The sequence below is a fragment of the Sarcophilus harrisii genome, chromosome 1 (genome assembly GCF_902635505.1).
Source record: "Sarcophilus harrisii chromosome 1, mSarHar1.11, whole genome shotgun sequence".
In the NCBI taxonomy this organism is placed as follows: domain Eukaryota; kingdom Metazoa; phylum Chordata; class Mammalia; order Dasyuromorphia; family Dasyuridae; genus Sarcophilus; species Sarcophilus harrisii.
In genome coordinates this window covers 398,867,261-398,881,539 of record NC_045426.1, presented here as the reverse complement: position 1 = coordinate 398,881,539, position 14,279 = coordinate 398,867,261, and the positions used below count along the sequence as shown (strand labels likewise).

The following is a 14,279-nucleotide window of genomic DNA, read 5'->3' as shown; positions in this document are numbered from 1 at the left end:
AAATAAAAGGAAAAGGATCTGAGGAGGCAGAAGTTAACTCTGGGTTAAAATGTTTAACAAGAGGAAAAGAAGAAGCACTACTGAATTCATAAGAATAATAATAGTTATTATTATTTTAGATAACATTTACATAGCACTGATTATATTCCAGGCACAGTACAAAGGAATGTGCAATTATTACCTCATTTGATCCTCACATAAATGCTGGGAGGTTAGTTCTATCATTATCTTCATTTTATAGATGAGAAAACTGAGGCAAACAGATGAAATGACTTACCCAGGCTAACATAACTAGTAAGTGACTGAGGCTAGTTTTGAACTCGGGTATTCCTGACTCCAGGACCAGCACTCTTTCCACTATACCATCTAGATGCCCAGAATTATTAGAACTAAGCAACAAACAGAAGAGAAGTGAAAGTAATTTGTTCTATAAGGAAAAAATGAGTCTGGGAATGCACAGATGCTCCTGAATGAGTTTTATGTCATTCAAGAAAAGTTATAGGAAGATAAAGTGAGGAAGTTCTGATTTGTATTCTTTTCTGAGAAATACAAATACAGCTGTTTGTTGATCTAATAACAATGGAGAAGGCTATTTTTATAGAGTGTGCTTTCAATGTCTGTTTCTCAACTTGTAAGCTTCTTGAGGGCAGAGTTGCTTAAATCAGGAAGAGGTGGGACAGCAGGGAAGAGGGGATACAGGGAGACAGGGAAAGGAAGGAGTTATATTCTCAGCACCTAGCACAGTCTCTGGAATGTAGTATATGTTTAATGTCTGTTATTGATAAATGAGGTTAATAAAATCCATAGACAACTATCTCAGAGAAGCCTCAAATATAACATCCCCAGAAAGATTCCAAGATTCAGAGCTCCCATGTTGTTTTTAATTGAATAGCTTTTCACAGGTGCTGCATTTCAAAGCTAATGTTTCTTATTTAAATATGTAAAGTTCTTGTAGAGAACAGTTGAATTATCAAAGAAAAATAATTAAGCTGAAGGATTTTTTGTGAAATGTTTGATTGAATTTTAATTATTTAAGTATTAGTAATCTATATGGGGTAAATATGGAAACTATCAACTGAATACTTTATTTGGAAGAATAACTGTAGCTAATACTTATACAATACTTTATAATTTATAGTGTTTTATCTGATAACAAGTGTTTTATCTGATATCTGTTATTATCTAATAAAACCAAGAGGAAGTACTCTAAAAACCTTTTTTTAAAAAAAAGTAAAATCCCTGAGTCAAATCATGGTTTAAGGATTGGAGAGTTCTTCTAGTGTTGCTCTATGTTGACTGTATGACCCTAGGCAAGTCACTTAATGTTTCAGTGCACCGAGTTAGCCATCTAAGAATATACTTTCAGAAAGCTTATTCTGGATGTCTATCTTCAATTTTCCTGATTTCAAGTCCAGTTTTATATTCACTAGATCAGCTAGCTCTGTCTCTGTGTGTATGTGTACATAACCAGCAGATAGTACACTGAGGCAAAGTTTAAATGTGTATGAGTTTATAATGTGGGCAGAGTCGATTATTCCCAGATCACACCTTTTTCTTCCCATTGGACATCTCAAGATAGGACTTTACCTATTCTCCTCTCTTTGCTTCAGAGACTGATGTTTCCTTGAGGCACCCATCTTCAAAGTCACACCTTATTTCAGTAACAGTGACTCCCGAAACCTAAGAGGAGAATGATCCCAAATAATATGACTTTCTGTTATAGATACTTATAAAAGTTTTTTATAAATATCAAAATAATGCAAGTCTTTCACAACTAAGTTCTAATCTCCAGAATGAAGTCCTAGCTTTTTTTTTCTCTTTGAACAGCTGATACTGTTTGAATCTGGGCTATTAACTGGCATCCTCTAGTACACAATTGCAATATGAGGGAAACTGAGGCAAGTAGAGACTGGTTTAATTTTTATAATAGAGAATTTAATAAACTAGCTGACTGAATGAGATTGATGAGGTTCGGCGCAGGGCAGAGAGTTGTGGGAACCCCTTGCTGGTCGGCACAGACCCTTTGTAAAAAATATTTACGAACCCGAAAAGTTAGACTGGCAAAAAGAAGTTTATTGGCACTGGGAAGTCAATTTTTGCTAGGAAGCTGACTTCCTTAGTGGCAAGGTCCCAACAGAGAAGTAAAGGTCTAGCAGAGAGAGATAAAGTTCCTAGCAGAGAAATCCCTAAAGAGAGGTAGAGAGGGGTGTAGTCCTGTTAGGGAAATAGGTGAGAAAGATAAAGAAAGAGTAATGCTGAAAAGATAATGTCTTTTCAGCGGGCAGAGTGTCCTTGCAGGCAGCCATGCCAAGAAAGGTCCCTTGGCCTGGCAAGATTCCTGCTTTGGCCTCTCTGCAAGGAATTGAGCCCAGTTGCCCCTTTTTATAATTGAAACTTTGGCTAGAGGTTGAAATGGGACAGAGATCTTCAAGAATTGAATAGAAATTTTAATGAGTGTTCCTGGACTAATCTCCAACTCAATAAAGGGTATAATCAGTAGTAAGTGTTATCAATGGGGGGTGTGCCTGTCTCCGCCAAGATAACAGAATGAAACAATGAAACTACTTGTCTTGATTCCCTGGGGGAGGTCTTTTGCAGAGGGAAGAGTTCAAGGAAAATCTCTCCTTCAAGTAGTTTGTACCTCATGGGCCATCACTCCCCCCACCCCCACCCCCCAAGTCAGAGAGAGAGAGAGAGAGAGAGAGTGAGTGTGTGTGTGTGTGTGTGTGTGTGTGTGTGTGTGTGTTTCGAGGCTCCCCTCATCAAGACTATTGTCCAAACCACTCGGTCCAGAGGAACTGAGGCCCAGAGTTTATATAGGATGGTAACAAGCAAAGCAAGCGGGTGATAACAGAAAAAGAATTCAGTTAGATAATTTCCTTATTTATCATCAGGCAACTGTTATATAAGAAAAATGTTTTTCACACCCTAAAGCGATAACAGGATGCATACAATGGTGGGAAGGGGTTTAGGATGCATACAATGATGGGAATGGGCTTAAGGGGACCTTCCAGGGACAGTATTTTTAGAGAACAATAACTAATCTTATCTGTAGAAGCACCTTACAGGTGTGATTCCCAAATAAGCAGAACAGAAACAGGCAAGGTCACTCTATGGTCATGCTTGTCACTTTGATCTAGTCTGTAAGGCAGCTAAGTTTCTCATGAGAAATTTATGGGGTCCTTTTTGGTTTAATACAATTACTCCTTGAACCATTGCTATATGGATATGTATCACAAAGATGTCAGAACAATCTTATATTTTATAGTAAACAAAATAGAGAGATAGAAAATAGGTTAGAGATATAAAGGAAATCAGATAGAAAGTGCCTGCCAATTATAAGCATAGGGATCAGAGGAAAAGGAGGTTAAACCTTCTTCTTCCTTTTGCTAATCTCCAAGAATGCCAACAACCAGCTCCATAAATCCATTTTCTTCAGTTTTCTTTTCCTAAAGTTTGTTTTGTTTGATTGCTTGTTTTCTTTGATATTCAGCAAAGACACAAGTTAGGTAAAGAATTCTAAGTACATCAACAACCTCCCCATCACCACTTTAGTATTCATTACCGAATATTCTTACACACACGCGCGCGCGCGCACACACACACACACACACACACAGTACCAGTGTATTGCTCAGTTAAAAACTGTTGTGTGTAGAAGCTGTTCCTCTGCTAAGAGCTCAAGAGTCTCTCTCTTCAGATGAGAAGAATCTTCTGTAGTCTAAATATACTTCTCTCATTTGGTCTTCACCCAAAAAGCCAAAAACACCGCAAAATAAAAACAACAAAAAACAAAAATCCTTATAATAGATTCTACAGATGTCATCACCATCCCTATTTTACAGAAAATGAAATTGTTAATTAACTAACTTGCCCAATTACTCATAATCCTTAGTCTATTTTATCTGTAATGTCAGTATTCTTTCCACTTTACCACTTTGACTTATTCCCAAATACTATACATATACACAATTTCTTTATTTCTACCTTTGAAATATTCCTTCAAAAGACAAGCACCTACCAATGATGATCTGCTTCAAGAAAGCACAAAAAATCCTTCATCAGTTCTTAATCTTTTAACATTTTGATTATTATATTTCAGTGAATTGGTTTCCCCTACAATGCTATATATTTCATTTTATATCTTTAAAATAATTATTCTCAGAAGGGATTCATAGCCTTCACCAGACTGCCAGGTGCTTTCATAACACACAAAAAAGATTAAGAATCTCTCATTCAGATATAATGTCTCAAAAGTCTAAGAACAGCATTAAACTTTAATAACTCCAGAAGTTTCAATGCCACAAACTTGCCAAAAACAAATTTTGATAGGTTAGTTATGTAAAATGTTTAAGTATTGGTGTATTTTAAGATGCAATATAACAACTGTTTTTATTATATTCTATTCTAGTACATTTCTGAACTTTGTAAAAATTCATATCAGCTATTTGTTCAATGACTGAAAGGAGTGAATTGATAATCCTATTTTATGGTCTTCCAAAGAATGAAGTTTTGATAAACCCACACATGACCTCAGAAAAAAAAGGTTAATGGAGAAAGATAAGGTCATCAAAATTATAAAGACCTCTACTGATCTATTGATCTAGAAACTGTCACATATTAAATGAAAAATGAGAAGTTGCACCATGTTGTTAAAACTAAAATTAAAAATTTTTTATTCAAAATTCACAAAACTAAACTATAAAAGAAATTTGAATAATTAAAGTTTTAAATTATTTCTTACATTTTAGGCATTTATATTTCTGAAGTTATTAAACTTTAAAACTATACCAAGTATTTTGGATCAATGTGTATGTGTGTGTGTGTACACATATATACATGTATATGTATAAAGATATATCAAAACACATTTATGTTATATTTGTAAATTTAAATATATGTATCCATTATATATTATAATTGAAATGAATCTTTCTATTCCTAGTCTTGTTGAATTGGTCACTATGTGATCATGGCATACCTTAACTCAAGCCTTTCAAGTTAGGGATATCCTGGCTTATAATCAAGTGGTTACATTATCTTTCCATATTAAGATTGGAACCTTCCCAAAGTCACTTTCTTTTTTAAATGGCTTGAGGTATTAAAATATGTATTAGAAACAACAACAACAACAAAACCTTTTCCTTTAAAGACTTTGGTTCTACTTTGTACAGATTATATGCAGTAATCAGCCTGAATTTGAATCCTTGCTTTGTGATTTTGTATATGTTTGGTTACTGTGTATTTCCTCTTTGTAAAATGGAACAATTAGGCAAGGCGATCTCTCCCAACCCTTCCAGCTCTCAAATCTTATAATTAATATCCAAAAATCCTTGTTAACACAGTAATATCTTCAATAAATGTTAGATTCTAACTTTTAGAAGCCCTCAACTTTTTAGAGCCCAATATTTTGGATCAAATAATTTCTGATTCCTAGTCTTTTTATTAAATCAACCTTGAAAACATTCCCCAAATTACAAAACCCAAAAAAGTTGTTTAATGCTTCCTAATTGTATGACCCTGGGCAAGTCACTTAACCTCAATTGCCTCACTTTATTTTTTTTTTTTATTATTATAACTTTTTATTCACAGAACATATGCCTGGGTAATTTTTTATAGCATCCCTTGCATTCACTTCTGTTCTGACTTTTCCCTTTCCTCCCTCCACCCCCTCCCCTAGATTGGCAAGCAGTCTTATGCATGCTAAATATGCTACAGTATATTCTAGATACACTATATGTGTGCAGAACCGAACAGTTCTCTTATTGAATTGCCTCACTTTAAAAAAAAAAAAAGGTGTTAGAGTACATAGGATACATTTTATGCTCTGTCTTGGCTGGGATCTCAAGTGTTCTGTGTCTTTTTTTTTTTTTTTTTTTTTTTTTAGGATGTTTAATTTATTAATCTATCATGATTATTTTTCTAGGAGTGGGGGAATTGACAGGGAAACAATACACACACACACACACACACACACACACACACATATGGGATTCTCTGTAAAGCTGGAGGATTGAGGAAGGGAGCAAGTATTGAGATCCCAAGAATGAATCATGGCTCTGGAATATTTCTGACTCCTTTCTTTGCCTTACAGGAATGTTAGTTCTGCTGGAGAGGAAGCCCGCAGAAGAATGAGGGAATGTGATGGACTTACGGATGCATTGCTTTATGTGATTCAGTCTGCTCTTGGGAGCAGTGAAATTGATAGCAAGGTTTGTTGGGTTTGCCTTGGGAGGGATAAAAGTGAGAAAGTATTACCGCTGGGGAAAAGAAAGTAAGCCAGAATACTTTGTTTATTGTTTTGTTTTGAAATATCAAAGGGTTTTCTTTTTCTTTTTAAATGGAAACTACATTTTGTACTAATGTGTTTAGAAAATAATCTTCAAAACCCTCAATTTAAAAAGAGATCTCTTTAATGAGAAGTGATTGTGTAGCATCCAGCTAGAATGGAATAGATCATTCCAAGTTCCCTTATTGTTTTAAAGCTGGAGAACTTGAAATTAATTTTTTTTAGCTACTCATTGCACAGCGTGCAATCTTTCTTATGCCCTTAAAAAACACACACAGACTCCAGCTTCCACAAAAAAGTTAAGTGATTTTCAAAAAACTAAGATAAATACTAATCCCTTGTGCTTATGTGTAATAGCCCTCATTTGTGTTAAGGAGTTCTATCTGAACCATGTGTGGTCTAAAAAGTAGTTGTAAATTAATCATGTAACTCTTAACAGAAAAAAAAAAAAGCCTACTTTAATGTTATGGGTTCACTTAAGTATTTTTGTGAATATTCTTATCCAAATTATTTTGTTTTATCTTCATTAATTCAGTACTGAATAGCTCTCTTTAAAAAGTCTTGACTTTATAATGTCAATCATTGTCATAAAATGAGTATCAGTTATACAGTCCATAATCATATTAGAACATTGGCAATTCTGTTGCAAAGGAATATAACAAGCAATGTCACTAGCCCTTTCATATGTCCTGTTATGAATTAGTTATTAAGGAGTAAAAAAATTAACATAGCTACCTCATATATTATATTCACTGTGTTACTTCATTGTGTTCTCCTCCTATACTCCTAAGAACAGGTTTTCTCAAGTTATGACTTAGATATGACTTGTAGGGCACCTAAATGGCTTAGTGAATAGAGTGCCAGGCCTGGATTCAGGAACACTAAATTTTTCTGAGTTCAAATCTAACCTCAAACACTAATTAGCTGTGTGACCCTTACCTAAGTTCCTCATCTATAAAATGAACTGGAAATGGAAATGGCAAATCATTCCAGTATTTTTGCTAAGAAAATCCCAAATGCAGACATAAGAGTTGGACAAAAAAAAAAAAAAAAAAAAAAAAGGACTCAACAAAATGACCACTATAAGCATTTCTCAGTTTTACTGATTTAAGGCACCTGATGTGATTTCATAAATTAACTAATTATTGCCATTTTAAAAAAAGACTCAATAAGGAGATGAGTATTAAAATATTTCTTTGAATTCTTTTGTATACATCAAAACCAGCAGAGAACCAAAGCCATATGTAATCTGTGGCCTTTAATAGCCATATTAGACTTCCTAATGTAATTGATGGGATAATTTGATTTTTTAAAGTGACCAACGAGGGCAGTGTGAATAATTGCAGGTGTCTGGCAAACCAATAGGCGTATCATTAAGTGTAACAAGAAAAAAATGACTCCCTGAGGTTTATCTCCTTGAAGTATTAACAATCATATCAAGAAGTAGAAGGCTAAAGCTTTGATACAATGAACACTTTACAGAATACTTGACAGAATTTGGAACAGTATGATAAGATGCTATATAGTCTTTTCCATTAGCCATGCCCCCATATTACATTTGCCAGTCTAGAAAATGATTTTAACTTTTAAGGTCTGAAAATTATTGGGTCAAGGAAAATTATCGATAAACTTTCTCTTGAAGATCAGTGAAGGTCTATTTCAGATAATGAATAAAAGAGTCTAGATTCTATGCAACACATCAACTGTGCTGTGTAATTGGGACAGTTTGTTAGATGAGTAACATATGGTAAGATGCTTTACAGACAGCTTCCAAATTAGCCTCTCCTAATGGAAAGTAAGGAGTAAAAATGACCCTGGTGACCAAGAAGAACTGATAAAAAGACTCACTTACTTGGAATGCATGTCAGAAACAAAACTACCAGCTGGATCCTCCTTCTGTTTGTCTCCCTTGGAGGGGTAGAAGGGTAGAAGTTGCCTCTTTTTACCTCTTTTGAGAAAAGTTCCTGACTCAAATTTTTGTTCAACAAACTTCAAACTAAAAAGTTGAATGAGAATAGAAAGACTGCCAGGCAAAACAGCAGCCCTCCTCTCTCTCTGCACTGAAATACACAGTTGTGCAAAAATGTAAGTACACATACACATATACTTAGACATCCCTCCCACCTACCCCTCTCCTTCCTACTCCCCCCTCACTGCTGGGTGCTGGCTCCTAGACAGCAGTTAACTTCTAAGGGGTTTCAAATAAAGCAACACCTTATAGTGTCAGTCTATCTGTTTGAACTGTCAGATAGCTTAGTTTTTCAGTCACTTGTTTAATTAGTACTTGAATTAAGCTCATTTCTAATTGATTGATAGCTGAAGAAGTAGACTGTAGGATAACCTAGACAAAGGAGAAGAAAAAGAAGATAGAAAATTCCCTTCAAATCCTTGGTATTAGAAACATCATTTTCATAGATTTTAAGTCAGGCAGCTAAAATTTGTGTGATAAACTTTTGCCAATGGTTTTTTCCAATTTTTTTTTCAAGTCGGCTCCTATGTTTACTTATTTTCATGCTGTTTCCTCTTATGATGAGAAGGTACATAAAATAGAAAAGCTAGTTGATGAAAATAAGACCTAGGGGATTATTACATGGCAGGATTCCTAAAAACTTCTAGCATATTGTCTACTATTTTAAGAGCTTCAGAACTCAACTCAGAAAATACTCCTTCCATGTTGATTTTCAAATAACCCATAATTAAATGAAAGAAATATATTTTTTTTATGAGATATATGTCCCACATGACTAAGGGAAAAAAAATCCTTATATTCTATGCATATAAAATCTCGAACTACCTTTTAAGAAGAAACCTAGGAAACTTCTGTTTTCTTTAACTGTGCCCAGCCTCAAAACCTTTACATTCTTCTATATGCAGTTATACATTTTCAAGTTAGAAGAAATTGGTAGTTGGGCTAAACTTATAGTAAACATTGAAACTTCTTTATGGTTTTTTTTTGGGGGGGGCACACAATGGTTTTTTTAAATCAATTCAGATTTCAAATAATTGACACTATATGTCAATATATGGTTTATGACACAATTGCCCACTGTCCTTTTTAGCACTGGTTAACATCTTATTGGATCATGCTTTTTTTATTGAAATTCTAATTATAACCACTTTGAAAGGGATGATCAGTTTGCTTGGGCAGAAACTGGAAAATTTGTAGAACAAGGATTTGGTTATTGTGGAGAGAGAGACATTTTAGAAATAAAAAGCCAAATTCAATTATTGACCACGGCTGTTTTTTTAATGGGGTTTTTATTTTAGAGTGATAGCCAACTATTTTTATATGGTATTTTATGCTTTTTAATACCAATGACTTCTCAATAATTTCCTCCCTACCCACCCTCCAAAAAAATCATGTCCCTCATAAAAATAAGTATAAGGAAACACATCATTATGTTAAACATGATTGAACATACAAGAGGAATATCTGAATTTGTGAATTTGTCACTATTGAATTAGTTTCTAGTTTTTCAAATGTGTTCCAAGTAAATAATTAGAAATAAATTGGGCAAATGTAGAAATAGGGACTAGGCTGACTATCATTAATTGCATTATAGAACTTCCAAGAGAGTAAACTCCCTCTAATAAGGCAGATTAACACATTCTCTGCAACAATCCTAGAGATTTCCCTAGAACACCAGGATACTAATTTGCCCAGTATCACAATACTGCATTTGTCACAAAGGGAGATCTTGTACATGGATCTTATTGAATTTGAAGCCACATCTTTCTCTATATCATGCCATGCTGCTTCTCAGACTAATGTATCTAATGATAAATGTGTATATAATAATTGCATGCAAGAAAGTAATCACATATAAAGCCTAAAGAGCAAGAAAGAGGGCTATTTATGATTGTCATTTTTTTTTCCTTTTGTTTCCATTTTATTTGTTTTGGGTTATTTAGACCGTTGAAAACTGTGTGTGCATTTTGAGGAACCTCTCCTACCGACTTGCAGCAGAAACATCTCAGGGACAGCAGATGGGAACCGATGAGCTTGATGGATTACTATGTGGTGATGCCAATGGCAAGGATGCTGAGAGCTCTGGGTGTTGGGGCAAGAAGAAGAAGAAAAAGAAATCCCAAGATCAGGTGATTCAAATTACTTGCAGCTGCATGTAATTATCACAGCTTCAAAACTACAGTACTATGATTTAATGTGTGTATGTGTAACATATATATTATACACATATATTATACATACACAGACATACTTATATATACTAGAGGATTTTATGGAAAAATCCTATATGTACTACAAGATTTTATATGTTCAAAGTGATTTTAAAATATTGTCAATATGTATTTTTTGTAGGAATTCCACAAATAATACATTAAAACCTGAGAGTTTCTTAAACTCTTTACATTATAGTGCTTCCATCTGTATTCTGCTTCTGCCATTCAAAGGTTGGTCACATTCAAAATCTGACCATTACTAGAAACTGCTCAGGCTCCATAATCCTGAACTTTACATTTTTCTCTCTGACAGCAATCCCATGGTGTTACATTTCTCCTACATCTTTATTCTTGAATCTTCTCTTTGACCTCTTTGCGACATCTAATCCCAGTACATCTTCCTTGCTGTTTTTATTGATGTAGCTTGGTGGTGGATGAAACACTGAACTTAGGTCTTTCAGACTTTGATTTGAAGTCTGCCCTCCATCAGTTACTCTGTATGGCCCTGAGCAAGTTCCTTGCTTTCTTTTTTTCCCAGTTTTCTTACCTTTAAATGATTGCATTTATATTATTATATATTAATATTATATAATATTTAGATTATTATTGAATAATAATACCTACCTTACTGGTGCTGTCATGAAGGTCAAATGAGATAATAAGTATAAAGCATTTCTCAAACCTTAAAGTGCTATATAAATGCTAACTATTCTTACTACTTTTGTTTTTATTTTCTTATCCTTATTATTTGTTTTTTTTTTTTGTTTTTTTTTACAATGATAGTCTACTCCAGGATTCTTACTCAGTTTTGTTTCTCTTATCCTTTTGGCAGTCTGGTGAGGTCTAAGAAATCTTTTCTGAATAATATTATAAAATACATTGGATTGAAAATGGCTTCATATTGAAATAAAACTATAACAATATTTAAAAATTAAGGTCCTAATCTCCAAGTAGAAAATTCCTGATTTAGATCTTTTGGCTAGTCCCTAAAAAGAAGTACTCAATAAATATTTCCTAACTGATTGAATTAGCCACACATTTCACTGATTTTAGTACACTAAAGGGAGCAATGAAATTGAAGTTAGAAGATTTTGGTATAGTTCCTATCTCCCCTGTTTACTCCTTTGTGACTACAGAAGTCACTGTACTTCATTGGGTCTTAGTTTATTCATCTGTAAAATGAAAGAATTGGACCTCTATCATCTTTAATGTCCTTTCTTACACTATCCTTTCCATAATCTCTAAATATTATGATCCTATGATTGTTGAATTGTTCAAGATGTTATGTCAGTGAAAGAATGGAGATTGGGACATTTTAAAATCCAGGGAAGCCATAAAGTGTAGCTACCAGGATCTTCAAATACATCATTCTATACCAACTACTTGTATAAAATGATGTTTCAGGAGCTGTACTAACAGAGGGTGGCAGAGATATCCAAAACACCATTATATGCTTTGCTTTGAAAGGCTATAAAATGCACTTTTTCACTTAGCTTTGAATATAGTTATGTCTGAAGTTCTTCAAATAACACAGTAAAACCTCAATGTGAAGGATAGCTCAGGAGAGACTAAAAAGTAACCCACCTTCCTCATTTGTTCTTTTGGGAAAATTCAGAAGTATTCTTTTTCATGTTACTTTTTTTTTTTTTTTAACACTGTATGAGATTTCTGTCATTATAAAGGAAATTTCTAGGAGAATCCTATGCAAAAGTAACTTGCCTTGTACAAAGGTGGTCTCCAAACACATTAGCTGGAATCAGAAGACTTTGGGTCAAATTCACTCTACACTTACTTGATATGTAACTTTTGGGATGTCCATTACCTTCCTTTAACCCCAATTTCCTAATTTGTAAAATAGCAATAATGATATTTTTATAACCTACATTTCAAGGTTTTGAAATGAAATCATTTTATAAATCTTAAAACTCATAAAAACAAAATTATTTGTCCAAAGTTAACTTGAGTCCCCCACATTTGTTTATCTCTCTCCTTTCCTGATGATTTTCAAATTGGCTTTTTTTTTTTTGCTAGTTTTTAATAGTTCATGTGGACATTTGATGTTTTGTAAACACAAAGTAAGGACCAATGAAAATCCATCAGAATATACAAGGTGTCATAAAAATCTCAGTGAATATCTTTTTTTTTTTTGCACTATGCTTGATATTGCACTATGATTTTTGAGACACCATGTTTGTTAAACAGTCTTTGTCAAGACAACTGTGTTATTCAGTAGTTTGTCTTCTTTGTTTTGAAGAATTCAAATAAAATTAAAGTTGGACACAGCTGCTTCTTTCATTTTACACAAAGGCATAGGAGACTGAATTAGTGATTTCATAGATGTGGGAAACCCCCAGAGTAGGAAAATTCCTCCAAACCATTTTGTAACTTGTAATCATAGAATTGCCTAGAGGGAAAGGGAAAGAATAAACATTTAATAAGATGCTACTAGGTACAAATATTACCCATTTAATCTTCAGGGCAGTCTGGGGAGGTAGGAGCTTTGAAGCGCCTAAGTAGAGCACTGAGAAAAAAATGACTTGCCAAGGGTCACATACCTAGCATGTTTCAGATTGCGATGAGCCCAATTTTCCTGTCTTCAAGGCCAGAGCTCTGCCCACTACACCATGAAGTCCCTTAAAAGGAGGGTATTCTAAATTATGTGAATGCTTCTAGAAACCATCAAACTCAATGTAACTTGGTTTAATAAAAGTAAAAAATGTTTTTTTCCTATGGAGTATTTTTTGCATAACTATACTTTCACAGAACTAAAACACAGCCAAAGTCTTCTTTGGATGAAGATAAATCATATATCCCAAAGTTAGCATAGCAAAAGTTCACAGGAAAAAAAAAATGGCACATACATTAACTTTAGGGGAAGGAGAATTTCTTTATAATAGCTTTTTACTTTCAAAATATGTTCAAAGATAGTTTTCAACATTCACCCTTGCAAAACCTTGTATTCCAAATTTTTCTCCTTTCCTTTTCTCCATCCCCTTCTCTGTTCAGCAAGTATTCTAACACTGGTTAAAACATGTGCAATTGGAAGGAGAATTTTAATGTCGTGTCCAGTTCATTCTCATTTCAGAGCATGACCTCTATGATATAACAACTGAAAGGACCTGATTCCCCATTCCTTTGATTTAATGTCTGCCCATTGGAATCTTATATTAATGGGATTTCCTCTCCCCATTTAAGAATTTATAAATATACTCATCCTTAGTGGTAATATGAAATCTGACAATTTTCTCAGGAAGCAACTAATTAACTTCCTAAATGCATTTCTCCATATGTAAAATATGAATCTACATTAGTGGGTAGATTAGAAGTCAATATTACTTTGACCAAGGAAATTTTGTAACAATGAATTTTTCGTAAAGTGAATCTTTGTTACTGATGTATTCTGTCTCATGCTGTAGGTACTCATTACAACAGTGAAAGTTACAATTCCTCCTTTTCTTTTCTGTCTTCCACAAAGCTTACACCAAACATGCTGAAGGCTTTCTTCTAGATCTCTTAAGAATAAATTAAAGAAAATGAATTTTGAGAACTGTTTTTCAATGATTCTGTATTTGTTTTTGGCTTTTAAAATTTTTTAAAATGTTTTTTATTTATCACAAGAATTATTTACATATATTTGCAAAAATTGTAATATACATATATTATTATTATTTGCCAAATCTGCTTAGCTTACTTATGTTTTTGCATTGTGGCCCTTAATTTAAAATTCACTGAAACAAATAATAACTGTTTTTCTAATATGGCCCATGAAGAAGTAGTAGAAGAAATTATTTGGGGATAAAAGCTACTT

At 33.7% G+C, this 14,279-nt stretch overlaps 1 protein-coding gene across 8 annotated transcripts in view; it reads left to right on the top strand.

The window, feature by feature from the left end:
* The window catches only part of CTNND2 (catenin delta 2), a 1,100,293-nt gene that overhangs the window by 938,730 nt on the left and 147,284 nt on the right, over positions 1 to 14,279 (top strand). For all 8 annotated transcript variants that reach the window (XM_031952313.1, XM_031952441.1, XM_031952561.1 and 5 more), the window contains 2 exons: positions 6,095 to 6,212; positions 10,202 to 10,387. In XM_031952313.1, coding sequence (XP_031808173.1) covers positions 6,095 to 6,212; positions 10,202 to 10,387 — 304 coding nt within the window. The remainder of the gene's footprint in view (positions 1 to 6,094; positions 6,213 to 10,201; positions 10,388 to 14,279) is intronic.